Source organism: Nerophis lumbriciformis, linkage group LG02 (assembly GCF_033978685.3).
Source record: "Nerophis lumbriciformis linkage group LG02, RoL_Nlum_v2.1, whole genome shotgun sequence".
NCBI classification, from domain to species: domain Eukaryota; kingdom Metazoa; phylum Chordata; class Actinopteri; order Syngnathiformes; family Syngnathidae; genus Nerophis; species Nerophis lumbriciformis.
In genome coordinates this window covers 39,650,250-39,678,165 of record NC_084549.2, presented here as the reverse complement: position 1 = coordinate 39,678,165, position 27,916 = coordinate 39,650,250, and the positions used below count along the sequence as shown (strand labels likewise).

General features: G+C 38.1%; 1 protein-coding gene across 3 annotated transcripts in view; it reads left to right on the top strand.

Moving 5' to 3' along the window:
• The window catches only part of LOC133607723 (gamma-aminobutyric acid receptor subunit pi), a 159,201-nt gene extending 131,594 nt beyond the window's left edge, over positions 1-27,607 (top strand). For all 3 annotated transcript variants that reach the window (XM_061962624.1, XM_061962632.1, XM_061962639.1), the window contains 4 exons: positions 3,478-3,615; positions 10,323-10,475; positions 15,076-15,266; positions 19,189-27,607. In XM_061962624.1, coding sequence (XP_061818608.1) covers positions 3,478-3,615; positions 10,323-10,475; positions 15,076-15,266; positions 19,189-19,548 — 842 coding nt within the window. In that variant the 3' untranslated portion in view covers positions 19,549-27,607. The remainder of the gene's footprint in view (positions 1-3,477; positions 3,616-10,322; positions 10,476-15,075; positions 15,267-19,188) is intronic.
• Positions 27,608-27,916: the final 309 nt, after the last annotated feature.

Genomic DNA, 27,916 nt, shown 5'->3' with positions numbered 1-27,916 from the left:
TCACATTTAATTAGTAGTAAGAATGTATAAAACAAGAAAAACGTATGTGTTCTTGTCTTACATAAGGACTGTTAAAGGGGAACTGCACTTTTTTTGGAATTTTGCCAATGGTTCACAACCATTATGAAAGACATGACAACAGATGTTTTTTTAATGTATTTTAACTCGTAAATAAACAAAAATTTAAGTCCGCTTAAAGTGGAGCCAATGGGAGATCCTCCATTCTGCCCATTGAACCCAATAAAAAAACATCCAAAAAATGCCAACAATACTCTATTGTGGAAGTTTATTGTAGATCAAAAATAATGCCTCTCACCTGGGTAGTAGAAGGACGAGGATTTAATCCAACAAGTTGGGACACTTTGACACCCAATTTAGTACCAGAAATGCCAAGAATGACACAAAAAGACATGTGGTTCATTCTTTATCTAAATGGGAATATATAAACATCCTAGCAGTCAGCATCCTAATGACAGCAGAGCGTGCACAGAAAGTGATGTTTTATTATGTTTGTCGGCTCTCTATAGAGTAATAATCAGTGATAATGTTAAAAAAAAAAAAGAATGTTGTTTTGTATTTTTGAAATCAATGTGGCGGTTATGCTTTTGCTTAAAATGATCAAAATACATAAATATTAAAAGTTATTATAAATATTCCCGTTACTAAATGTCATGACTTGGACTGTGGCGTGGTTTGTTCTCCCGAGGTGCAAAAGATTTGGACCAGATATGACTTGCAGGTGAATACATATTTAATTTTACTATAACAAAAGGAACAAACTAAAGGTGCGCACAAGGCGGAAGTACAAACTTGACAAATGAAACAGATACTTGCACGTGGGCAAAAAACTAAGGACATAAACAAAAGTCGCTAACTGTGGCATGAATCAAAAAAACTTACTTGGACATGGCATGAAGTGCGCAGAGGTAAACAGAGTGTGACAGGGGTATGATGTCGCCATGAAGACAAACTGAAAACAATGAACTTAAATACTACAGACATGATTAGCGAAAACAGGTGCGGGACTCAAAATGTGAAACAGGTGCGTGACGTGACAGGTGAAAAGTAATGGTTGCTATGGTGACAAAACAAGAGTGCACAATGAGTCCAAATGTGGAACAGGTGAAACTAATGGGTAACCATGGAAACAAGACAAGGGAGTGAAAAGCAGGAACTAAAAAGAGTCCAAAACCAAACAGCACATGGCCAAACAAAAACATGATCAACACAGACATGACACTAAATAACATACTATATACTTACATCATGTATATAGAACGTCAATGGAGGTGTTTGAATGTTTTTTAAGGGCTTTGTAGGTCGAATTGTGTGGCTCCCGTAGGCTCCATTGTAAGCAAACTTTTGGTCGCATTTATTTAATATATAGAATGCAAAAAAATTATAAAAATACATCCATCGTCATGTCTCTCATAATGATTGTGAACGATAGGCAAAACTCCCCCAAAAAGTGGAGTTCCCCTTTAAAGACGGACTATTTTATTTTGAAAGTAAGCCGGATACTTTTGATCGCATTCATTTACTATTTAGACTATTAAACTATGGAATGGATTAGGTAAAGGAGTTAAACAATGTACAGATATGAGGTTGTTCAAATTAAAAGTGCTCACCAAGTACAAAGATGAAGAATTATGAGAAATACCTTCAACCTTATTGAAAATGGGATATTCTTCATCTCAGTATGTTTATCATGACTGACTTAATTATCTATTACAATAACTGCTGTATTAATCATTCACTGATGTAATTGTGTTACAAAAATAATTCAGTAAATTAACGTATTTATTTGTAAACGCTCTGAAGGGGGAAAGGGGTAGGATTAAATAAGCTTTACTTCTTCCTACTCCTTTTCGGACATGATGTAAAGAGAAATTATATGAAATTGTGTGATGTATTATACTGTAAGTGGGTTCATGTTGGAAATAAAAGAAAGACAGAAAGAAAGAAAGATTTTATAAAACAAGAAAAACATATGTGTTCTTATCTAACATAAGGATTGTGAATGATAGGCAAAATTATATTAAAAAAAAAGTATAACGTTCCCCTGCGATGAGGTGGCGACTTGTCCAGGGTGTACCCCGCCTTCCGCCCGATTGTAGCTGAGATAGGCTCCAGCGCCCCCCGTGACCCCAAAGGGAATAAGCGGTAGAAAATGGATGGATGGATATAACGTTCCCTGGGCTCCATGTAAATTTGGGTTGATTATAAAGATAAAGTACATGTCATTGTACATGTAGTATATCACAGAAAAAATCATATTGATGGAGGCGTAATGCTGCTTTTGGCTTCTGAATGCACAAAATGTGTATGACAGCTGGTGTATGCGTTTGTGTGTAGACATAGATTGTTTTGAAACTACTCTTGTGTAGATGAAGATCATTTCAAACCTGGATATGTGGTTTTGAAAGTATCTGTGTTCATGTGGACATGGCCTTAATACTTTTATTATTGCGGTTTGCAGTAGATCTGAATCGGATTTGAACCTGTTCATGCTCAATAAAGCTTACAAACTACTACATGAACAAGTAGAAATACATCACATTACACTGTAAAAAGAAATCTGTAGATTTTGCGGTAAAAAAAAAACTGGCAGCCAGACATTGACCGTAAACCTTTACAGTGCATTACTGTAAATTAAAAAACGGTGCTTCTGTTATTTTTACGGTAAAATTCTGGTCACAGCTTTTTACCGTACCAAGCATACTGTACAAGGCATAATGTATTATTCCTTTGTTTCATACAAGGCAAGAGTTATGCCTTTCATCAGGACTTTTACATGACGGCTGCATATCCCTGAACAACTCCTATTGGACCTTTTGTGTCAAGCTGTTTTAGCTTGATCACAACAAAAACATTTTGTTTTTTCTTTCCACGGTGACTCGAACACATTGAACAAAACAATGTTTTGAAAGCTTCTTGGAGGTTTTCCTAGTTTGTCAGTTTCAGGTGTTTTGAAATGTTGAGAGGAACACATCCTCTTTAAAGGAGCTTTTCTGGATAGTTTTATAAATTGCTGTGCACTTGTCGCGCTCCAAAAGGGACTTTGCCGCCAACTGAAGCTTGTAATCCCATAATAACTTAACCGTGGGAGGTGCAGAAACTTAGTATGGCAGTTAACTCACTTTACAAGGTGTCCTCCCTCACCAGTGCTTTGTTTTGCTTTACTGACAATCTATGCTACATAATCTTCTACGAGCCGTCATAATAGTAGCTTTGCTGTGTCATACGAGGACACGAGCTTAATTCACCAAGCGTATTCTATTTGACCAAGAGTGCACTACACTGAGTGTAATCAAAAAAATGCATAATTGCTGTTAATATTCCATCACGCTTATGTAATGGATTTTTTTTTGGTAGAATCTAAATGATGTATTTCCTCTGACAAATCTTTTCTAAAACTAATTTGGTTCAACGTTCTAGCATTTGTATGTCACTTTCCATCTGTTACTCCTTCTATAGGGGGTTACAATATCAACGATGTCATGTTCTACTGGACCAGAGGAAATGAGTCTGTCAGCGGCCTAGACACTCTGCAGCTGGCTCAGTACACAGTGGAGGACCACTACACCTCTGTGTCAGAGGCCATCTATGAAACTGGTAACTGAATACTCCTAATACTTTTACCCTTTCAGTGTATCCGATAGAAGTATGTGGCTTTGTCACATGGGTGGAGCTCTGGTTGCCCGCAAACATGCGCTGAGCACTTTTGTCATCAGAGAGCATCGTCAGCATGACCAAACAACCCTAAAGCTAATCGTATGCCTTTATTTTTTGCCTTCTTGATCTCATTACATAAATAACTGTTTTTTGTCCTCGGAGCAAGTTCTCATGCGGAAAAAAAAGTGTCTGTTTTCTCTGGTTGAACATACATACAGAACGGTAGATCTCTGCTATTAGTGTCGGTTACACATTGAGAACACTCATGGGGAGACGTACTTATAAAACAGCCACTTGTTTACGCTTTAAGCTTTAATGATATGTTCCACACACTTATTTACTAACAGGTACTCACCACTCAGGAGTGATAATAATAAATGGTTGATAGGAGAAGAGCCTCGAAACTGATCATCCAGGCTACAGAGACAACAACGCTCCATGGCCCAGTAAAACAGCAAGAACTGGTACAGGCCGCTATGTCCTCCTAGCTCGCAGTCTGATATAATGCAGGCGTTCCACCAATGCCACATCTAAATAATCCATACTGCTTGCTCGTTGTGACTTATGATCATATATTAACTTGTACTAACTAGAGATGTCCGATAACGGCTTTTTTTGCCGATATCCGATATTCCGATAATGTCCAACTCTTAATTACCGATTCCGATATCAACCGATACCGATATATACAGTCGTGGAATTAACACATTATTATGCCCAATTTTGTTGTGATGCCCCGCTGGATGCATTAAACAATGTAACAAGGTTTTCCAAAATAAATCAACTCAAGTTATGGAAAAAATGCCAACATTGCACTGCCATATTTATTATTGAAGTCACAAAGTGCATTATTTTTTTTAACATGCCTCAAAACAGCAGCTTGGAATTTAGGACATGCTCTCCCTGAGAGAGCATGAGGAGGTTGAGGTGGGTGGGGTTTGGGGGAGGGGGGGGGGGGGGGGGGGGGGTTGAGGTGGGGGGTTGTTAGGGGGTGGCGGGGGTGTATATTGTAGCGTCCCGGAAGAGTTAGTGCTGCAAGGGGTTCTGGGTATTTGTGCTGTTGTGTTTATGTTGTGTTACGGTGCGGATGTTCTCCCGAAATGTGTTTGTCATTCTTGTTAGGTGTGGGTTCACAGTGTGGCGCATATTTGTAACAGTGTTAAAGTTGTTTATACGGCCACCCTCAGTGTGACCTATGTTGCATTCACTTGTGTGTGTGAAAAGTCGTAGATATTATGTGACTGGGCCAGCACGCAAAGGAAGTGCCTTTAAGGTTTATTGGCGCTCTGTACTTCTCCCTACGTACATGTACACTGCGGCGTTTTAAAAAGTCATAAATGTTACTTTTTGAAAGCGATACCGATAATTTTGAAAGCGATACCGATAATTTTCGATATTACATTTTAAAGTATTTATCGGCAGTCCGATATTATCGGACATCCCGAGTATTAACCCATTGCTTCTTAATTATATTTTGTTTGCCCCCTTTGGGGACATGATTTTTTCCACGCCCCCCCAGATTGAAATACGATTGAGAACCTAATAATATGTATTCATTTATTTATTTTTTAATCCTTTTTATACCAAAGCCTACATGCTACCTCACTGAAGACATGTGTATTGTTTCTCACGCCCCCCTGATAACTTATAATACCCTCCCCGATAAGAAGTACTGGTCTAATGATTATAAAATGTTCAATGATTTCTGTATTTCATGTATGCAAGCATATTTTAGCACAACCAACAGGGGGCGCCACACATACATTTTACAGTCAAGAAAAAAATAAAGCCTCCCCCACCCAACACAGAACACACTTACACTTAAAATAAAGCTGTGTAATGTTACCATCACACAGGAACCTCTTTGGAACAAAAATGCTTATCCATCTTTTTGGCAGCTGCATCCTCTAGGCCAGTGGTCACCAACCTTTTAGAGCCCAAGATCGCTGGTTTCAGCCAAAAACCAAAGCAAAGTGTATGGTTCAAGAATAAAAAAAAGATGCTAGTACTGGAAGTCCCTTGTCTTTCAGACAACTCCAGGAATATCACAGCAACCTTTGCCCCACTATTTGAAAATTATTACATTAACCTCACTGCCAGTTTTTAGACCAAATTATAACTAAACTAGAGCTAGAACTACAGTTCAGCCAACGCTAGTGCTAGTGCTGCTTTACCACAGGGCTGCCGACACTTGGTGTTAGAGTCACGCAATTGACGCATTTTACGTGGACTTGCGTCTAGTGATGTGTACCGAGTGCCGGTATTTTTTGGTATTAGTTCCCATCTGGGTCGGTCAAAGAGTTAAAATTCTAGGCTAATGATACTGCTATCTGTACTTTTTTAGTTGTTTACTTATTGTTGTAATTATGACATGCACGTGCTGTCACATTCATTCAGGTGCCGCTGCAAAGCATAATAAAAAACACAACAGAACAGCCAATCGGAGGCGATTCAAACACGCTTCAGCACTTAGCACAGGGAAAAGTTTTTGTGTCTCAGTCTGTGGGGTGAAAATATGGAACAGCCTGAGTGATGAGCTTAAACACTGTTCAAACATTGAGCAATTTAAGAAATTGTACAAATCTAATATTTTGGTTCGGTATATTGAGGTCTAGGCTTATTTTGAATATGAGTATGAATGACTTATATGACTGATATATGATCTGATGATATATTGAGAATTGTAAGCACATTGTTCTGGGAAAATGGAGTTATGCGGATTCAGATGATTGTGATAAAATGTGGTTCAGGGGAAACTGGATATTAGTTAAAGTAATTATGTATAAAAGGGGGATTCAAAAAGGTTATACCTCTTCCCATTACCTTTATATGTATGTTTAATTTAATTTTATTTTATTTTATTAATTAAATGTTCTCTTCTTTTTTGTGAAATAATAATATTGCCATTGAGCAAAAGACTGTTCACTGGAGATATGTATGTATATTATGTACTACATGTATGATGTGGAGCTGACTATGACATACTCAATAAACAACTTGAACTTGAATTTTTTTAACTTCCGGTTACGAGGTACGCGGAGGTAAACAGAATCCTAGATTTACCCGTCAATGGAATCGCAAACTGAATCAATGGTTGCTAAAAACAGAATCGAAATGCGGAAAGTCGCGGAAATTGGCATAATGTGACTGGACTTTGTCATTGAGAGGAAAAGGGGAAATCATGTTTACGGGGATTGTGTACTTGACACTTACCTCCATGGAGCTTGGCCAGCGGGGGCCAGCACTCTAGACGGCAGCAACACATCCTTCAGGGTCATCTCTGTGCTTGCTTCCAAACTAACTCCAAAATACAGAGCCGAACAGTTCTCAAATTAATTCTATATGTCAGGTGATATGTTCCTTTTACAAATTTGATGACTACTTGTCGTCCAAAAGCTGTGTGAAAAAGCTTTGCTACTACTGCCAATGCTCGGAGATTGTGGACGCGATCACCGTTCATGATAACTTGACAGTTTCTAATACTGTAGTTGGACCACCCATGTTAAAATAATAACTGATGCATATTTGTGCTTTCTTTTACTTGAAAACATGTAAACTTGAATTTATTGGTGCATTGTAATGTGTTACTTTTTTTATGTATTTAGAATGTAAAACAAAGTTGAACTAATCCCAAGTTTATTTGGTTTTAGTACAAATGCTTTTTAACTGGCAGGATGAAAGCTATATAAAAAAAAGTGATATTTGTGATATGATTTTTTTTCTTTTTTGCCATAATCGCCCAACTCTATGATCTGATAATCAGCTTGGAATAATCACAAATAAAGTAGCAATAATAATGAAAATAATGAAGCTAATAAAATGTGGAATGACAAATGTACACCAATTACATAGAGTACCGATGAATACAGATATACGATATATATCCCCACCCACAACACACCTCCCACTCCTGACACATTTCTAGAAAGTGTGAAGATGTTTTTTCTGCCTTATCAATATGACAGTATTAAAACCATGTCATAAATGTTCAATTATAAGGTTGCTTGACTAAAATTAGGAATGTCCAACACTACTCACATCCCCCTATCAAAAATGCAAAATGATTTGTTCCACCTGGATAGCAGCAAACCTAGCATCGAACATTTCACTCATCATAACGTCATCAAAGCTCACCTTTAAGCATTCACACACAGCAACACCAGCATTTTGGAACAATGATGAAGTAATAAATTAAAGGTATAAATAGAATGTATCTATTTGCGGCAACGTAGGAAAAAGTTATGCACAAGTTTCACTTTTGCATCTCATTGCACATGCACTCTTACACGCTTGAGTATAGGGAAAACATGACGTTTTCAATCATATTTTGGTAAGTAATCTGGCCACATTATATTCAATCAATCAATCAACCTTTCATGCCGACTCCAACGTCCAAGTAGACGTACAATCACATACAGTACATAAAACAAAAAATACAGTATAAAAGGCATTATCACATAAAATTAAAACGCGCATATTCGTGTGCATATTCAGTAAAAAGAAATCTAATAAATAATAAAAGCAGCAATGAAAAATATATAATAATAATGTTTTAAAAAATGCATCTACACATTCTATAAAAGGCACAAATACCAGTGCTTTCATATATAGAATTGGTACCTAACAGAACTATTCTTAGGATTGGTTATCTGTATAATAAGATCATTCTCGGACTCCTGCAGTCTACATATAAACTTAAACATCAGTTTTTTCAGGGTGGCGTGGAAGGTGTTTATCCCTAAATCACAAAAAAGTTTGTTGTCATTACTACCCCTGGGCTTTCCGAGCAGGATTCTGAGACAGTCATTATATGCAACCTGGAGTTAGTGCAAGCTCTCTTTCTTGAACCTCACCCAGAGGGGTGCTGTGTACATAGGGGTACAGTAAGCTCCAAACAAGTACACCTTTGCTTCATCAGAGCAGTAGTGAAATTTTCTCACCAACATATTGGCTTGGACACACAGCATTATTTTCTGTCTAAGCATGTCAGCATCATCCGTCATCTTGTCAATGATGATGTGGCCTAATTATTGTATATCGTTGCACACAGACAAGGCTTGCCCAGACACGTAGAAACCTTGGAAATTAAGATATTGATCCTCCTTGGTCAGTACCAATATATTGAATTTGTTTGCACTTTTTGTAGATTTGAAAGTGTTACTTACATTAGTATTATTACATTATTATTATTATTATTATATTATTATTATTACATTTGTGCTTAAATTGCTTTCGAAACATTGCTGACGATTATATTGTTTATAGGCAAAATTTATATTTTTGACGTAAACGAAGGTCGCAAGACCGGAAGTATATTACCCGAAGGGGCGTGGCTACAGGTTAGACTTTCCAAATGGGAAACGTGCTTTGCATGCATGTTACACAATTTTACATTACATTTTCAATGATAATAATGTTCGAAATGTATCTACTAAAAAAAAAATTCTGTGGTACATTACATGGGACATGTAAGTGACTAAAAGAGGTTGGTAGATGAGAATAAATCTAAAGGTAAAAAATAGTGTACAAATGCAATTGCAGTAAATGTAGTCTTGATTTTCAAAATGTTCTTTCGGGGCTTGCGTGGCAGGTTTCATTTCATTGCCCCTCCCGAGAATTGTAACGTCCCCTTTTCGTCCAGTCCAACGAGTGCTGGCTCAGTTACATAATATGTGCGGCTGTGGCACGCACACAGAAGTGAATGCAACGCATACTTGATCTTCAGCGATACAGGCTACACTGAGGGTGCTAGTATAAAAACCTTTAACATTGTTAGAAATATACGCCACACTGTGAATCCACACCAAACAAGAATGACAAACACATTTCGGGAGAACATCCGCACAGTAACACAACATAAACACAACAGAACAAATACCCAGAACCCTTTGCAGTAGTGATGGGTCCGGCAACACCGATGCATCGGCGCATGCGTCGAGCTCATAGAGCGAAACCCTGTGTCGGTGCGCGTATCGCTTTTAGAAAGTCACGTGACCGATCATGAGCTGTTTTGGTCACGTGAACGATACGCGAACTGTGTCGCACTGACGCCTCCTCTGTGCCCTGTGAGCGGGTCTTTTCTACAGCCGGAGAAATAATAACTAAGAAAAGAAAGCGTCTAAAATTGAATACGTTAGAAAAACTGTTTTTTTTTTTTAATAAAAATGTGTAAAAAAAATAATAATAATAATTTCCAGGTCCACAAGCAGCCTCATTCACAACACGTTCTCTTAGATTTCCATGTTATGATACATGTTCATATTATTTATTGACTGTATCTAAAAAAGACAAATAATATATTTTTATTTAAATGAAGTTATTAAATTATCCTAAATGAAATACAATGACTTGGTTTATATTATTGTATATACTAGGTCAGTGGTTCTCAACCTTTTTTCAGCAATGTACCCCCTGTGAATTTTTTTGGAGGTAGCGGGGGTGTATATTGTAGCGTCCCGGAAGAGATAGTGCTGTATAGTGCTAAATATTAGTGATAAGACAAATAGTATCATCATTATGATTATGTAACAATATATGTTTTCAAGTAACTATATGAAAATACAAGGAAAGCACTGTCTTGTTTTAGCAAATAGTTGTAACTGTTAGTAGAATGTCAACTTACCCACTTTGTATCTGTTGTGTAAAAGGTCACTACCCAAAGCTGGTATTCCACTTTGAACTAAAGAGGAGCATCCTGTACTTTATCCTGGAGACATATGTCCCTTCAAGCCTGCTGGTGGTCCTTTCATGGGTCTCCTTCTGGATATCCCTGTCCTCTGTTCCAGCCCGGATTTGTATAGGTATGTAGAAGTCAGAAGCAATGACGCCATCAATATGTGAAATAAACCTGCAATTACAGTACTAATACATGTAAATAGGGATGTCAAAATAACCATGTACTCATTTTAACTAATCAATCACAATTTTTTTTGCATTAATCATGTATATACGCAGATTAATTACACCATTTATTTTGACTGTACATGCTTCTTTACCGTAACCTCGAATGGTTACAGTCAGTGATCAGGTCAACCGTCAATGCATATGGCAGTCCAAATATGAATGAGGAGACTCCAACTGGACTTTAGATAAAACTGTTACCAAGGTTTGAGCAAATAAATGACATTCAAGTAAAACATTTAAAAATGTTCCTGGATGACATTTTGACACTAACATTTGATATGTGTACATATTTGGGGGTCTTTTTAAAGTTAACTTCAATCCTTCAAGTTTGTAACAACCTATGATTAATCATGATTAATCCATATTTAGAATTGTGATTCATCTGATTTTCAAAAACTGTATCATTGCTAGCGCTAGTATAAACATATGAAGTAGAAAGTATACTCTCTTTTAGCTCTAATTCTTTACACAAATAAATCTTATAATTTTGCAAATACGTAACGCATAACTCTATGCCAGAATTAATATTAATTTATTTTTCTAAAGACTGCATTTAAGTTCTTTGTTATTATTGTATACATTGCAACACAAATGTTGTGTTATTGATTTTAAAACACTTTACCTTTACTGACTTTTCATGTACAGGTAAAAGCCAGTAAATTAGAATATTTTGAAAAACTTGATTTATTTCAGTAATTGCATTCAAAAGGTGTAACTTGTACATTATATTTATTCATTGCACACAGACTGATGCATTCAAATGTTTATTTCATTTAATTTTGATGATTTGAAGTGGCAACAAATGAAAATCCAAAATTCCGTGTGTCACAAAATTAGAATATTACTTAAGGCTAATACAAAAAAGGGATTTTTAGAAATGTTGGCCAACTGAAAAGTATGAAAATGAAAAATATGAGCATGTACAATACTCAATACTTGGTTGGAGCTCCTTTTGCCTCAATTACTGCGTTAATGCGGCGTGGCATGGAGTCGATGAGTTTCTGGCACTGCTCAGGTGTTATGAGAGCCCAGGTTGCTCTGATAGTGGCCTTCAACTCTTCTGCGTTTTTGGGTCTGGCATTCTGCATCTTCCTTTTCACAATACCCCACAGATTTTCTATGGGACTAAGGTCAGGGGAGTTGGCGGGCCAATTTAGAACAGAAATACCATGGTCCGTAAACCAGGCACGGGTAGATTTTGCGCTGTGTGCAGGCGCCAAGTCCTGTTGGAACTTGAAATCTCCATCTCCATAGAGCAGGTCAGCAGCAGGAAGCATGAAGTGCTCTAAAACTTGCTGGTAGACGGCTGCGTTGACCCTGGATCTCAGGAAACAGAGTGGACCGACACCAGCAGATGACATGGCACCCCAAACCATCACTGATGGTGGAAACTTTACACTAGACTTCAGGCAACGTGGATCCTGTGCCTCTCCTGTCTTCCTCCAGACTCTGGGACCTCGATTTCCAAAGGAAATGCAAAATTTGCATGGTTGGGTGATGGTTTGGGGTGCCATGTCATCTGCAGGTGTCGGTCCACTCTGTTTCCTGAGATCCAGGGTCAACGCAGCCGTCTACCAGCAAGTTTTAGAGCACTTCATGCTTCCTGCTGCTGACCTGCTCTATGGAGATGGAGATTTCAAGTTCCAACAGGACTTGGCGCCTGCACACAGCGCAAAATCTACCCGTGCCTGGTTTACGGACCATGGTATTTCTGTTCTAAATTGGCCCGCCAACTCCCCTGACCTTAGCCCCATAGAAAATCTGTGGGGTATTGTGAAAAGGAAGATGCAGAATGCCAGACCCAAAAACGCAGAAGAGTTGAAGGCCACTATCAGAGCAACCTGGGCTCTCATAACACCTGAGCAGTGCCAGAAACTCATCGACTCCATGCCACGCCGCATTAACGCAGTAATTGAGGCAAAAGGAGCTCCAACCAAGTATTGAGTATTGAGTATTGTACATGCTCATATTTTTCATTTTCATATTTTTCAGTTGGCCAACATTTCTAAAAATCCCTTTTTTGTATTAGCCTTACACAATATTCTAATTTTGTGACACACGGAATTTTGGATTTTCATTTGTTGCCACTTCAAATCATCAAAATTAAATGAAATAAACATTTGAATGCATCAGTCTGTGTGCAATGAATAAATATAATGTACAAGTTACACCTTTTGAATGCAATTACTGAAATAAATCAAGTTTTTCAAAACATTCTAATTTACTGGCTTTTACCTGTATGTCACTATTTTCATAGTTACATGTTTCACACCAATGACGACTGCATTATCACACCAAAAATAAACTCACATTAATGCAGAATCAGTGGGACCCCTGTCCTTATTTACCATTAACTTATTTTGCTCGCTTACCGTAACCACGAGGGTCAATCAAGTGTGATAGTGTGAGGTATGGACATAAGTGGAGATCCTTTCAAAATAGGATAAGCAGAAGACAATAAAATAAAAACATGACATTTCAAACAAACGTTTTTTGCAACCAGGTTCTGGGGATCACTGCTTTAAAGTACAGTGAAATTGCCAGGAACGGCAACCAGACATCAGGCACAAAGGTTCTAAGCATAGGGACCCCCCAAGGCTGTGTGCTGAGCACCCTATTGTACACCCTCTTCACACACGACTGTGTGGCCTCCCAGAACAACACCAGTATCATCAAGTTTGCAGATGATACTGCGGTCGTCGGACTGATCACCGGGGGAGCTGAGGCAGCATACAGAAGGGAGGTAGCGGAACTGGTGGCCTGGTCTCAGGATAATAATCTCTCCCTGAACACAGACAAGACCAAGGAGATGATTTTTGACCCACGGAGAAGGAGCGCACAGTACACACCTCTGTACATAGGGGGGACAAAGGTGGACAGGGTGAAAACCTTTAAATTCTTCGGGACCCACATTAGCGAGGACCTCACCTGGGATCACAACACCCAACAAACAATAAAGAAAGCCCAGCAGGGACTGCACTTCCTAAGAAGGCTGAGAAAATTTGGCATGCCACCCAAAATTCTCAGCAACTTCTATAAAAGTACGGTTGAGAGTGTCCTTACCAGCTCAATCACGGTCTGGTATGGAAACTGCACTGCTAAAGACAGGAAGGCACTCCAGCGAGTGATTAAAACTGCTCAGTAGATATCAGGAGCAGCCTTCCCCTCACTACAGGACATGTACTCTACCAGGGCCACCAGGAGAGCACACAACATCATAAAGGACAGTACACACCCCCAGCACAGTCTCTTCAGCCTCCTACCATCAGGCAGACGATACAGGAGCCTGAAATCCAGGACTACGAGACTGACAAACAGTTTCTACCCACAGGCCATCAGGCTTGTGAACGCTAACTTGTGAATGCTAGCGCTCCCCCCTTCCCCCCGTTTTACTTTTGTCTTTTTGAACAAAAGACAGCTACCATGACCACCCCCGAACTGTGAACCATCACTGTAGACACTTTTCACCTTTGATCACTAAAGACACTTTAACTGCTGCTGTGACCAAATGTCACCTCCATATTTATACTGTTGACTGTCAATCAGAATGTGCAATAATGTTATGTTACTTACTGTGCCTTGTATATACATTTTTATTTTAATTTTTAATTTTTAGCTAAGTACCGTGTGACTTGTTGAAGGGTGGACTAGCAAAGTAAGATTTTCATTGTCCGGCAATCTGTCTGTTTAACTGTGCATATGACAATAAACAATCTTGAATCTTGAACTCTGCCACTACATTTACCAATAATTATATTTATTTCTCAATAAGAACAGAGACAATATAAATATTATTGAGTTTTTACAATTGTTGATTGGCAACACTAAATTGGCACTAGTGTGTGAATGTGAGTGTGAATGTTGTTTGTCTATCTGTGTTGGCCCTGCGTTGAGGTAGCGATTTGTCCAGGGTGTAACCCGCCTTCCGCCCGAATGCAGCTGAGATAGGCTCCAGCACCCCCCGCAACCCCAAAAGGGACAAGCGGTAGAAAATGGATGGATGGATGGAATTTACTGAGTGAGCTTTAATGCACACATCTCCCAGCCTGTCGTTGTTAATGTTTGTTACTTAAGAACATGATGCTTCTTCAGGTGTGTCAGCCATCACGATTCAGATAGGAAACTTCACGATTTAAGTTGCTGACTTCATGGCGAGCCTGAGTTATTGTTGCGTATTTAATACGTTTATTTTTAAGTGCAGCATTCGGTTTCATGCCAAACAATTTTTCACGGCCCATAAGGCATAATTAAGTGGTTAAACAAATCAGTTTTAAGACTGCTTCATCTGGATGGATTGTGTGCTAAAAAGCAGTTACGATGACATCTACTTGTAACTAACATCTACTTTCACAGATATTATAATGTCTTTATAAACATTTAGCGTCTAGTAGTATATGACTACTATATGTGTGTCAGGAAACACTGCAGCATGTTTATAATAATTGATTATTGTAATGTGTGACTGTGTTGTTATAGTGTGTTTGTGTTCCTTGCCAGGAGTGACCACAGTGTTGACCATGACCACTCTGATGATGGGGGCCCGCACTTCACTGCCCAACGCCAACTGCTTCATCAAAGCTATCGATGTGTACTTGGGAATCTGCTTCAGTTTTATCTTTGGGGCCCTCATAGAGTACGCTGTAGCCCACTTCTGCACCCTCACTTACAGTGACACGCACATGCTCATGGTGAGACACTCCTATTACTATCGGCAGTTATTAACGTCCTCAGCTGCAGTTTCTTGTAAATTGGCTTCATTCTAATTAGAATGTTTGTATTGTCATTGCTAATAGTATACAACAAAGCTTGGTTGGGTGATCAATTTAAACAGCCAGCAACGTTCAGACCGGTTATAGAATATTTACAGTAACATTTGCAAAGTATCAACACTTAAAATAGAAAAATAAAATAATATAGACAATACAGTCGCGATCAAGATACACTTGTAAAGAATATAATGTCATGGCTGTCTTGAGTTTCCAATCATTTCTACAACTCTCAACAAAAATTTAGCTGTTTGGCCACAATACCCAGCAATATGTTTGGAGGAGAAAAGGTGAGGCCTTTAATCACAGGAACACCACACCTACCGTCAAGCATGGTGGTGGTAGTGTTATGCTCCGGGCCTGTTTTGCTGACAATGGAACTGGTGCTTTAAATGGGACAATGAAAAAGGAGGATTACCTCCAAATTCTTCAGGACTACCTAAAATCATCAGCTCGGAGGTTGGGCCCAGTTGGGTGTTTCAACAGGACAATGACCCCAATCACACGTAAAAAGTGGTAAAGGAATGGCTAAATCAGGCTACAATTAAGGTTTTAAAATGGCCTTCCCAAAGTCCTGACTTAAACATGTGGACAATGCTGAGGAAACAAGTCCATGTCAGAAAACCAACAAATTTAGCTGAACTGCACCAATTTTGTCAAGAGGAGTGGTCAAAAGTTCAACCAGAAGCTTGCCAGAAGCTTGTGGATGGCTACCAAAAGTGCCTTATTGCAGTGAAACTTGCCAAGGGACATGTAACCAAATATTAACATTGCTGTATGTATACTTTTGACCCAGCAGATTTGGTCACATTTTCAGTAGACCCATTATAAATTCGTAAAATAACCAAAATTCATGAATGTATTTTGTGACCAACAAGTATGTGCTCCAATCACTCTATCACAAAAAAATAAGAGTTGTAGAAAGTATTGGAAACTCAAGACAGCCATGACATTATGTTCTTTACAAGTGAATGTAAACTTTTGATCGCGACTGTATATACATTGTTAAGAAGGTCTGTGTATTACCAGCACTGAAATATTAACAAGTTTAAATTGAAAAGGAAATATTTCCATTGGCTTTAAAATCCAAGATCATAACCACTCGGACATCTGAAAATAATTAAATTGTTTTGGTTTGTCGAATCAGAAGAGAGCGACGTCGAGGGAGTGAAGGTCACGGATGCCATCTAGTGGCTGTCTGATTCTACATTGTGTAAACCTCACTCCCCGATACCTTAAGAGCTGCACTAAACGATGATTCGACAGTACAAAACTTTTGGCCTATTGGCTAGCAGTGCTCAACAAAACTCTCAATGGATGGGAATTTGCACTGGACTTTGCAGGATGACCACTGTTTCACTTGTTTGTTGTTGGTTCCTGTTGAATTTCATGAATACAGTACTGTACTGTCTGGTTGTAATGTCTACGTCCTTCTCCATTCATCAGGAAGTACAGAAAATATTCATCATGATGGAACCTCGATGTATGAACTTAATCAGTTTTTAAACATGGTTTGTAAAAAGAAAAGTTTGTATGTTGAAACACATTTCTCTATAAAAATCAATGTAAATATGAATAATGTGTTACAGATTTGACAAAAGACCATATTTTATAAATGTTTGTACACTTTTTAACACAATATAAAGATGTATCAAAAAGCTGTCTATCAAACAAACATAACACAGGGGGTGATGGATCAACTTTTTTATTTATTTACAAACCCCGTTTCCATATGAGTTGGGAAATTGTGTTAGATGTAGATATAAACGGAATACAATGATTTGCAAATCCTTTTCAACCCTTATTCAATTGGATACACTACAAAGACAACATATTTGATGTTCAAACTCATAAACTTTATTTTTTTTTGCAAATAATAATTAACATAGAATTTCATGGCTGCAACACGTGCCAAAGTAGTTGGGAAAGGGCATGTTCACCACTGTGTTACATGGTCTTTCCTTTTAACAACACTCAGTAAACGTTTGGGAACTAAGGAGACACATTTTTTAAGCTTCTCAGGTGGAATTCTTTCCCATTCTTGCTTGATGTACAGCTTAAGTTGTTCAACAGTCCGGGGGTCTCCGTTGTGGTATTTTAGGCTTCATAATGCGCCACACATTTTCAAGGGGAGACAGGTCTGGACTACAGGCTAGCCAGTCTAGTACCCGTACTCTTTTACTATGAAGCCACGTTGATGTAACACGTGGCTTGGCATTGTCTTGCTGAAATAAGCAGGGGCGTCTATGGTAACGTTGCTTGGATGGCAACGTATGTTGCTCCAAAACCTGTATGAACCTTTCAGCTGTACCTTCACAGATGTGTAAGTTACCCATGTCTTGGGCACTCATACACCCCTATACCATCACAGATGCTTGCTTTTCAACCTTGCGCCTATAACAATCTGGATGGTTCTTTTCCTCTTTGGTCCGGAGGACACGACGTCCACAGTTTCCAAAAACAATTTGAAATGTGGACACGTCAGACCACAGAACACTTTTCCACTTTGTATCAGTCCATCTTAGATGAGCTCAGGCTCAGCGAAGCCGACGGCGTTTCTGGGTGTCGTTGATAAACGGTTGTCGCCTTGCATAGGAGAGTTTTAACTTGCACTTACAGATGTAGCGATCATCTGTAGTTCCTGACAGTGGGTTTCTGAAGTGTTCATATGGTGATATCCTTTACACACTGATGTCGCTTGTTGATGCAGTACAGCCTGAGGGATCGAAGGTCACAGGCTTAGCTGCTTACGTGCAGTGATTTCTCCAGATTCTCTGACCCCTTTGATGATATTACGGACCGTAGATGGTGAAATCCCTAAATTCCTTACAATATCTGGTTGAGAACGTTTTTTCTTAAACTGTTCAACAATTTGCTCACGCATTTGTTGACAAAGTGGTGACCCTCGTCCCATCTTTGTTTGTTAATGACTGAGCATTTCATGGCATCTACTTTATACCCAATCATGGCACCCACCTGTTCCCAATTTGCCTGTTAACCTGTGGGATGTTCCAAATAAGTGTTTGATGAGCATTCCTCAACTTTATCAGTATGTATTGCCACCTTTCCCAACTTCTTTGTCACGTGTTGCTGGCATCAAATTCTAAAGTTATAGATTATTTGCAAAAAAAAAAAATGTTTATCAGTTTGAACATCAAATATGTTGTCTTTGTAGCATATTCAACTGAATATGGGTTGAGAATTATTTGCAAATCATTGTATTCCGTTAATATTTACATCTAACACAATTTCCCAACTCATATGGAAACGTTGTTTGTACTACATGAACTGTCCTCATTTGCAGCCGCCCTGTCGACACGCGTACACATTGTCACTAGCCAGGTGGTGCACTCACAGTCTGAAATCACAAAACTCCTTAACTTTAGCAGTCAGGTCACTAAAATGATTAGTAATAAAAAAAATAAATCCAATTTACCTTGTCGGTTAACTTTTTTGGTGTAGCCGAAGAGGGGGAGGTGAGGAAGGCAGTGTCAACAAAACGGTGGTTACTTCCTGAATGTTTCAAACCACACATTGCTTGTTCGTTGTTTCCTTTGGACTCAAATTGAGATAGCAAAACAAGAAACAAATGTAACTAGGCTACAAAAAAACACTTACAAAGCACATGAAGTAGCGCAGTCGCTAAGAGCAGCACTCGTACACAAAGCATATTTTTATTCGATCTGTGGTTCATATATTGAAAGGTTCGTACAATGAGGGGTTCATAAATTGACGTTCCACTGCGTACTTGTTAACAGTGAACAGGTGGAGGTCTCCCCGCCGCTGAGAGCCATTTTAGTTATGTTTCATTTCACAGTTAACGCTGTCTTTTAATTTTCTTTAGTACGGCCATCAAATGCACAGCCTGGATGATGACATGAACGGCATCGTCACCACCATCTCCACCCACCGCACCAACAGACGCAAGGAGCCCGACACAAGTCCTGCCCCTGCTCCCGCCTCCACCGAATTGGCCGTCAGCCCGTCGAGCCCGACAGGCAGCGAGCCCAAGCCTGAAGTGTCGCCCCCAGAACCCACCCACTGGTGCTTCACAGTTTTGGCCACCCTTCGAAAAGTCCTTAGTTTCATAAGCTGCTGTCATATAAAGAACCCACATCACATAGACAACTATTCCAGAGTCACCTTTCCATTGTCTTTTGTTATGGTTAACCTTCTTTACTGGACATATTATCTGTACTTTTAGTATCTATACCAGTATTTATTTGACCTTAAATATTTCTGTGTTTATGTTTGGGTTTATGAGAAGGAAAGAGTTAATGCCTTCATAGCCTAAACTACTGTTTTAATATGTGAGCACATACTTGAAGTTTGGATTCGTAGCTGTTTCAGCCTCCTCAGTGCAAACTGGTGAGGTTTCATAAACTCAGCAATGCTTCCAAGGATATGCATATTTATCACCGTAGCACAATTATTGCAACTATGTCTCTGCTCAGGTTAGCGGATAACACGGAGAAGATAGTAATTTATGACTTGATGGCCAAAATGTCCAGGGGCGCTGAGTGAGGACAAATGGTCGTTTCTCTTTTAGTCTCGCTTGTGATGGATTGATACGGTATTAGTTTTCTCTCTCTGCCTGGAGGAAAAAGTTTGGAGTGAAATAGGAACACATGCCGAGTCAGTGAGTGGAAAAAGAGGAGAAATGGTGGATGTCAGTGATGATGGAAGCGTTTGGAAAAACTATAAAACCTTGTTTGTTTTCTTCTATGACAGCCAATAGCATACAATATTTTATAAAAAATCCCTGATATTATTCATAACATATATCAAGTACATTATTTCATAATATTATTGTTGAAATGAAATTATGGTATATAATTGAGACAATGGTGAAAGCATTGATCATCTCCTCTGCATGGATTGATAATGAATAGTACCGTCATATGTAACACCTTTTAGCTGCTGTGAAAATTCCAAGCAGTTCATTATCAGATGTATGCATACAAGATACACAAATGTAATGCTTCTTACACTTACATATTCTTCTGATCTATGGCTGCTTTTTTTCTTGGAATATTTTCATTGGAGTCACATTGGTAATGTACTCACTTGTAAATGCTATTTCGTAAGTAACAGTTTTATGTATCTCAAAGTGATCGCTAGTATTGTTTTTAAAGAAACTATATTGCTGCTTGACTTCTTTTTAAATATGTAAATTATTTCATGTGATGTAGTTGAGGAAGTTATTTTTGTAACGAACATTTTGGTCATTTTATGTTCTGTGTAAATTGTATGAACAAATCATTTCCAGTATTACATTGTTTTTATTATTTGCAAGGATGTTTCCCTCAAACTCCTAAATTACTATTTTTGGGGGATTTTGGTTCACATTAAGTCCCTTTCAAACCAAATAGTCTCTTAAAAGAAAGCATCTAAGAACGAAAACAGATGCAGTGTAGCAATATATTAATTTGAAGGACATACAAAGAAATGTTTACAGTGATACATGAACCAAACATAGCTGAGTATTGAATGAGAACTGCCACTTTAAGGGGGAACTGCTCTTTTTATTTTTTATGTTTGTCCTTATTCACAATCCTTGTGTGAGGCAAGAACACACACGCGCTTTTCTGTGAATTATACCAGTGACGTGCGGTGAGTTTCATGACTGGTGAGGCACTGACTTCATCACAGTCAGATTTACAAACATATGAACCCTAAAGAGTATCTTTTTCACCATTTGATTGGCAGCAGTTAACGGGTTATATTTAAAAGCTCATACCAGCATTCTTCCCTGCTTGGCACTCAGCATCAAGGGTTGGAATTGGGGGTTAAATCACCAACAAGTATTCCCGGGCGCGGCGCCGCTGCTGCCCACTGCTCCCCTCACATCCCAGGGGGTGAGCAAGAAGATGGGTCAAATGCAGAGGACAAATTTCACCACACCTAGTGTGTGTGTGACACTCATTGGTACTTTAACTTAACTTTAACTTTACACATACAAACTGTAGCACACAAAAAAGCACATTTACCTGCCTCTAGTGACCGCACGTCACTGAATTATACATAGTGAAAAACTGCTAGTAAGAGGCAGCTAACAATGCAGGTAATGTGGATGTGATCTATTCCATCTATAAAGCCCTCTAAAACCATCCAACACAGTTTTATATACATGCTATGAGCATGTATGTAATATAATAGCGAGCACATTCATGATAACATGTAACATTTACAGCACTTTGGTTTGCAACTTCTTTCCTGGGCGCATAGTTAGGAACACTTCCGTTGCTCTGTGACACCGCAACATAGAAAGCACTTTGAGTGTTTGCTACCGCTTTGGGAGAGCCATCCTGCATTATCATGTAGCCCTATTGTTAAGTAGTTCAAATAAAAAGTTAAAACAGTGATTTACTGCTTTACAGGGAGGCGGACTGATAGGATATTGTATTGTTCAGCACTTTTTCTCTTCTTGAAATGCTAAATTCAGAATAATCCTCAAATAAAACTAATTCCTACACTGCAAAAAGTCAGTGTTCAAAAACAAGAAAAAAAAATACAAAAATTATGGGTATTTTATTTGAACTAAGCAAAATCTGCCAATAGAACAAGAAAATTTGGCTTGTCAAGATTTTACAAAACAAGTAAAATTAGCTAACCTCAATGAACCCAAAAATACCTTAAAATAAGTATATTCTCACTAATAACAACTGTACTACTATATGAGTACGTATTTTCTATTGTTTCATTGAAAATAAAACAGCAAAGTCCATTTGGCTGTCATCTGTTTTAATTATGAGACACAATTGTGTCAAAGTCATGATTTTTTTTTTCAGCTTGAAGTAAGAAATTAGTACTTTAAAAAAGTAGTTTTATATTTGTGAGTGTTGATGACACAGCTTTGCAACAGTTGATATTCTAGTTTCAAGCATGTTTTACTCAATATAGGTCATCAAATCTCAGCAACAAGCTGTAATATCTTACTGAGATGATTTAGGACCAAAACACTTAAAACAAGTAAAACACTAACATAAAATCTGCTTAATGAGAAGAAGTATCTTATCAGACAGAACATAAGCAAATATCACCCTTATTTGAGATATTTAATCTTACTTAGATTTCAGTTTTTGCAGTGTAGCGATGTTGCGATGGTCTTATGCTGTGTTCCATTTGTTGGGAGAAAATAGCTAGAGCATCAAGTTGGTAGCGTGTGGATTTCCCATGTTGACCAACTTCTCAGCTTGGTGCCGCAACCTTCTACTATACAGGTGATAGAGTCATGATTTATAACCTAGCATAACTTTTACTAAGGCAGCAACAGCTCAAGCTCCTTATTTTTCTTCTTTCTTTCATGGCGGGTCACTACCAATGTTATTAGCAGCTCAAGCTAGCTAGTAGCTGGCTACTCGCTAGTGGTCGGAGGAGCATGTGTGAGCAACGTAATGTGTCAATACGGCAGAAAAGTAGTTAGCGCTTACTATAAAAATGTTGCTATAGCTTGGTTAATTTGCAGGTCACGGCATGTAACTCAAACGTTGTTGGCGGTTTTTGGAGCGGAGTAGATGAATCCCATTACCTCCATTGTTGGCAGCCTCGTACAAGCATTTTTTTAGTATTTTAAATGCACGAAAAGAGAAAGATGTGTCTTGTCCCACATAAGGATTGTGGATGATGGCCAAGATCCCCCAAAAAAACAGTTTTCCTTAAACGGGATGTAGTCTGTTTGCTATCTTCCAGTGAAGCAGCAACACTGGCAACTAATGATGTGTACCAAAGATTAGAAGAGTTGTGCATTTTCTGATGATCGCATGTTGTCAGTGAACATTTCATATTTCAGACAACAGGACGAAGCTGCTTGTTGATTTATTGTTGCCTCATTCAGTCTTTTTTAACATTTACTCACAGTGAAATTACTGAGGTGATTACTGAGAACATAATTCATTGCCTTTTGTAACTATTTCATCTGCGTCGTTTCACTGTTTTCAAACTACTTTTGTATTGATGGCGTCAAAACTGACAAACTATTTCCTTGATGGCTTCTTCCTGCATGCTTCTCGATGTATAACTTTTGTTTGTGGTTTGTTTGGGTTTTACTGCGAATGAAAATAACTAACCCGATGCTTTGATTGTCAATTATGCCTCTCCTTAGACCAGTGGTTCTTAACCTGGGTTCGATCGAACCCTAGGGGTTCGGTGAGTCGGGATCAGGGGTTCGGCGGAGGTCAAAACACACCCGACTCATCGTGTAAATAAAAACTTCTCCCTATCAGCGTATTACAGATACGACAACAGCAGAAGTAAGACTGATTTGCAGGTGTGTAATTTGTTATGAGTTTATGCACTGTGTTGGTTTTGTTCTTTGAACAAGGTGATGTTCATGCACGGTTCATTTTGTGCACCAGTAAAAAAAACATGGTAACGCTTTAGTTTGGGGAACATATTCACCATTAATTAGTTGCTTATTAGCATGCAAATGAGTAACATATTGGCTCTTAACTAATCATTATTAAGTACTTATTAATGCCTTATTCGGCATGGCCTTATTATAACCCTACCCCTCTAACCCTGGGCCTGACCCTCTAACCCAGTGGTTCTCAAATGGGGTACGCGTACCCCTGGTGGTACTTGAAGGTATGGCGAAAAATACGGTACGTTAGATTTTTTTTAAATATTCTAAAAAATAGCAACAATTCAAAAATCCTTTATAAATATATTTATTGAATAATACTTCAACAAAATATGAATGTAAGTTCATAAACTCAGTGAAGCACAAGCTCAGGTTTCTCACTAAAATGCCTGTCAAAATGAACTGTGAAAAGAAATGCAACAATGCAATATTCAGTGTTGACAGTTAGATTTTTTTGTGGACATGTTCCATAAATATTGATGTTAAAGATTTCTTTTTTTGTGAATAAATGTTTAGAAATAAGTTCATGAATCCAGATGGATCTCTATTACAATCCTCAAAGAGGGCACTTTAAGTTGATGATTACTTCTATGTGTAGAAATCTTTATTTATAATTGAATCACTTGTTTATTTTTCAACAAGTTTTTATTTATTTTTCTATCTTTTTTTCCAAATAGTTCAAGAAAGACCACTACAAATGAGCAATATTTTGCACTGTTATACAATTTAATAAATTGTATAACAAATGCTTTGCTCTGATTAGGGGGTACTTGAATTAAAAAAATGATCACAGGGGGTACATCACTGAAAAAAGGTTGAGAACCACTGCTCTAACCCTAACCCTAACCAAATAACTCTAAATTAAGTCTTTGTTACTTAGAATATGTTCCCCTAGTGTCCAACAAACTCTAAATTAAGTCTGTGTTGCTTAGAATATGTTCCCCATATTAAAGTGTTACCAAAAACATATAACTTTGTCTTGAATTTGAATAAAACCCACATTTTATTTTTCACTAAAGAAGGGTTCGGTGAATGCGCATATGAAACTGGTGGGCTTCGGTACCTCCAACAAGGTTAAGAACCACTGCCTTAGATCAAAAGGCCGGGCTCTTCAAGGTTCTGTTGTAACGTATCAATAGGAAGCACTGACAGATTGAAGATTTTACATAAACCATTTGAGAGATAATCTTCCAGTTAAGTAACGGTTGCAAAAGTAATTAATGTTGTAAAAAATATGCAAAATAAACCTGGCTTCTAAAGACAAAACTTTGAAAAGTGCATGATGAAAAGTCACGGACAAATGATTCTTCCGACCATGTCTTTATAGTTTTGACTTTCATCAAAATTGCCAGAAAAAAAAAAAAAAATCATCAAATGTGGACAATAGATAATGTTGGACATTTTTTTTAGAGATGGACTGAACCATTTTCCCTATCATGTTGTAGGACGTGTGAAAAAATACCTCATGTTATGTTGGCGACCACCTGGGACGTCTTCGTGTGACTTGTATTAATATTGTAGCACAATAATGATTTAGATATTGTTCTGCTCAACCTGTACTTGTAAATAAATCCTGCTGATATGCATGTTGATTGTAAATAAATGACAGCAATAAAATCATTCAAGTCAGTGGCGTGCGGTCAGGTACTGGTGAGGCACTGACATTTTTGACTCTTGTCTACTAATAAATATTAATACAGATTGCACATTAGAAGGATAACAAAATTGAAGAAAATAATCTGCCATTTCCGATGATCCACCTGTGAGATTGGACTATTCCAAACACATGTATTAACTGTAAATTGTTCACTTTGTTTATGTTGAGTGCTATTGACAGGTTTAACAACATCAACACAATATGTAAACTAGTTCCAGTTTCTCTTTTATGGCATACAATTGAGCAAAAAAAAGGCAATAAGGGAAGTATATCTATATCACGCTTTGTCTCTTGAGACTTAAAGCGCTTCTCATTGTGAAACCCATCTTTTAAGCTACTTTTAAACCAATGTGTTTGGCACCGGGAGCAAGGTGAGTAACGTTGCGTAAGGACACAACAACAGTAACTAGGATGGCGAAGGCTGGAATCGAACCTGTAACCCTCTATATGCTAACGCAGCCGCTCTATCATCTGAGCTACGCTGCGATATTACGCAATAACCGAACAAAAGCAAACACTACTACGTACTACTCGTTTAAATCCTTTGGTTTTTGCCCTCAAATTCCTCCTGTTTCCAGGGAATTATTCCGTGAATTTGTAAACATTAACAAAAACAACAAAAAATTATTTTGAGAGAATAAAAATATCGATGTAATCACTCTGGTATAGATCATATACTGATACTACACCATCAATCAATCAATCAATGTTTATTTATATAGCCCTAAATCACAAGTGTCTCAAAGGGCTGCACAAGCCACAACGACATCCTCGGTTCAGATCCCACATCAGGGCAAGGAAAAACTCAATCCAGTGGGATGACAATGAGAAACCTTGGAGAGGACCGCAGATTTATGATCCACCCTACTCTTTTGTGTTGTGTACTGACTATGACAATTAGATTAGATTAGTTTATTTCAAATGGGACAATGCAATGTCGTAAAAACACATGACTACACATGGTTAAAAAAGCCAGAATTAGCCAGAAGGCTAGTTTTCATCTGTAGCCATGATGTAAAAAAGCAGTAAAATTACAATTTAAAAGAAAAAGAAAAGAAAGAGAGAGAGAGAGAAAGAAAAAAAGCACACAATACATATAATATATGATAAAAAATAAAAAACAACATAACATTTATCTTAGTATTAAAACAGGCTCATCTTTTAGTGCTGGCAGCTGTAGGCCTTGATAAGCCACATTTAAATTTTTTTTGTGAAGGCCTTGTAAATTGTGACCAGTTTAACCTCCTCAGGTACTGAGTTCCACAGATGTGCCCTCCTTACTGACCAGGCCGACTTACTGAAAGTGCTCCTGCGCAGAGGAATATAACAGTCACCTCTGACAGAGCCTCGAGTGACACTCTCACAATGCTGACACATCAATAGATGATGTGAATATATCCTCTCTTTAGACCAGGCCTGGGCAATTATTTTGACTCGGGGGCTAAATTTAGAGGGAAAAATGTGTCTGGGGGCCGGTATATCTGATTTTTAGGAACACTAATTCAAAACCTCACAATAATGTCTGAATGCTAAAAACATTATGACAGACCACCTTAAAAAACGGAATGGCATTTAACATTTTTTGACTGAATGAGACACCCAGAAAGTACATGAAAATATTGAATGAATTTACAATATTAACTATGAAGGATAAAACACTGAATATTGACAACATATGAACGTCACACCCCCTCTCCATCCACATATTCTACAACCAAGCGAAACGCAACAAAAATATAGATGCAAAGGGTAAAAGACAAAACTGAAAAAATTTGCTCCTGGCTTGCTGTATGTGTACTTCATACTGATACTTAAAGGGGAACTGCACTTTTGTTTGTAATTTTGCCGACCCGTCAATCATTATGAGAAACAAGAAAGCAGGAAGATGCGGCTAATGGGAGTCACCGTTGTAGCCTTCAAAGCCTTCTAAAACAACTTCAAAACCCTCCATTAACGTTTTGTTTACACACTGCATGTCTATATATAATTTAGTAACAATCAAGTTCATAACAATATGTTATATGTTCAATATTTAACGTATTTTGGTAATTTTAAGAATTCCCAGAACTGATTTCCTCAGCTCATTTATTTCTGTTTCCATAGCAGCACACTTCCGGCAACAACTTGTGTTCCTACTTCTGGATTCAAACACAAGTGTTTAATTTGACCTGCTGTTGTACTCTGTCTCAAAGTGTTAACATGTGCTCAATGTTTCCTTACCATTATTGCTATGTTGTCTATTACCATTGTTGGAATATTCATTCTTCCGACATTGTTGATACAAATTATTGTTACAATGTAATAATTCTTACCTGTGGTAATTGTCACGTTCGGGGCGCATGATGATGCGGGGTTTTGTTCTCCCAAGATGCAAGGGACGAATCCGGACAGAACTTGCAGGTAATAACTTGATTTAATAATAAAACAACACAAAACAGGTACAAAACAGAAAACAAACCGACTGAGAAAGGTGCCGAGCGCACCGAAAGCTAAGGCTACAACTTAGCAACGACTATGACATTCAGCAGGGGCTAGGAGACAAGCAAAAACTTA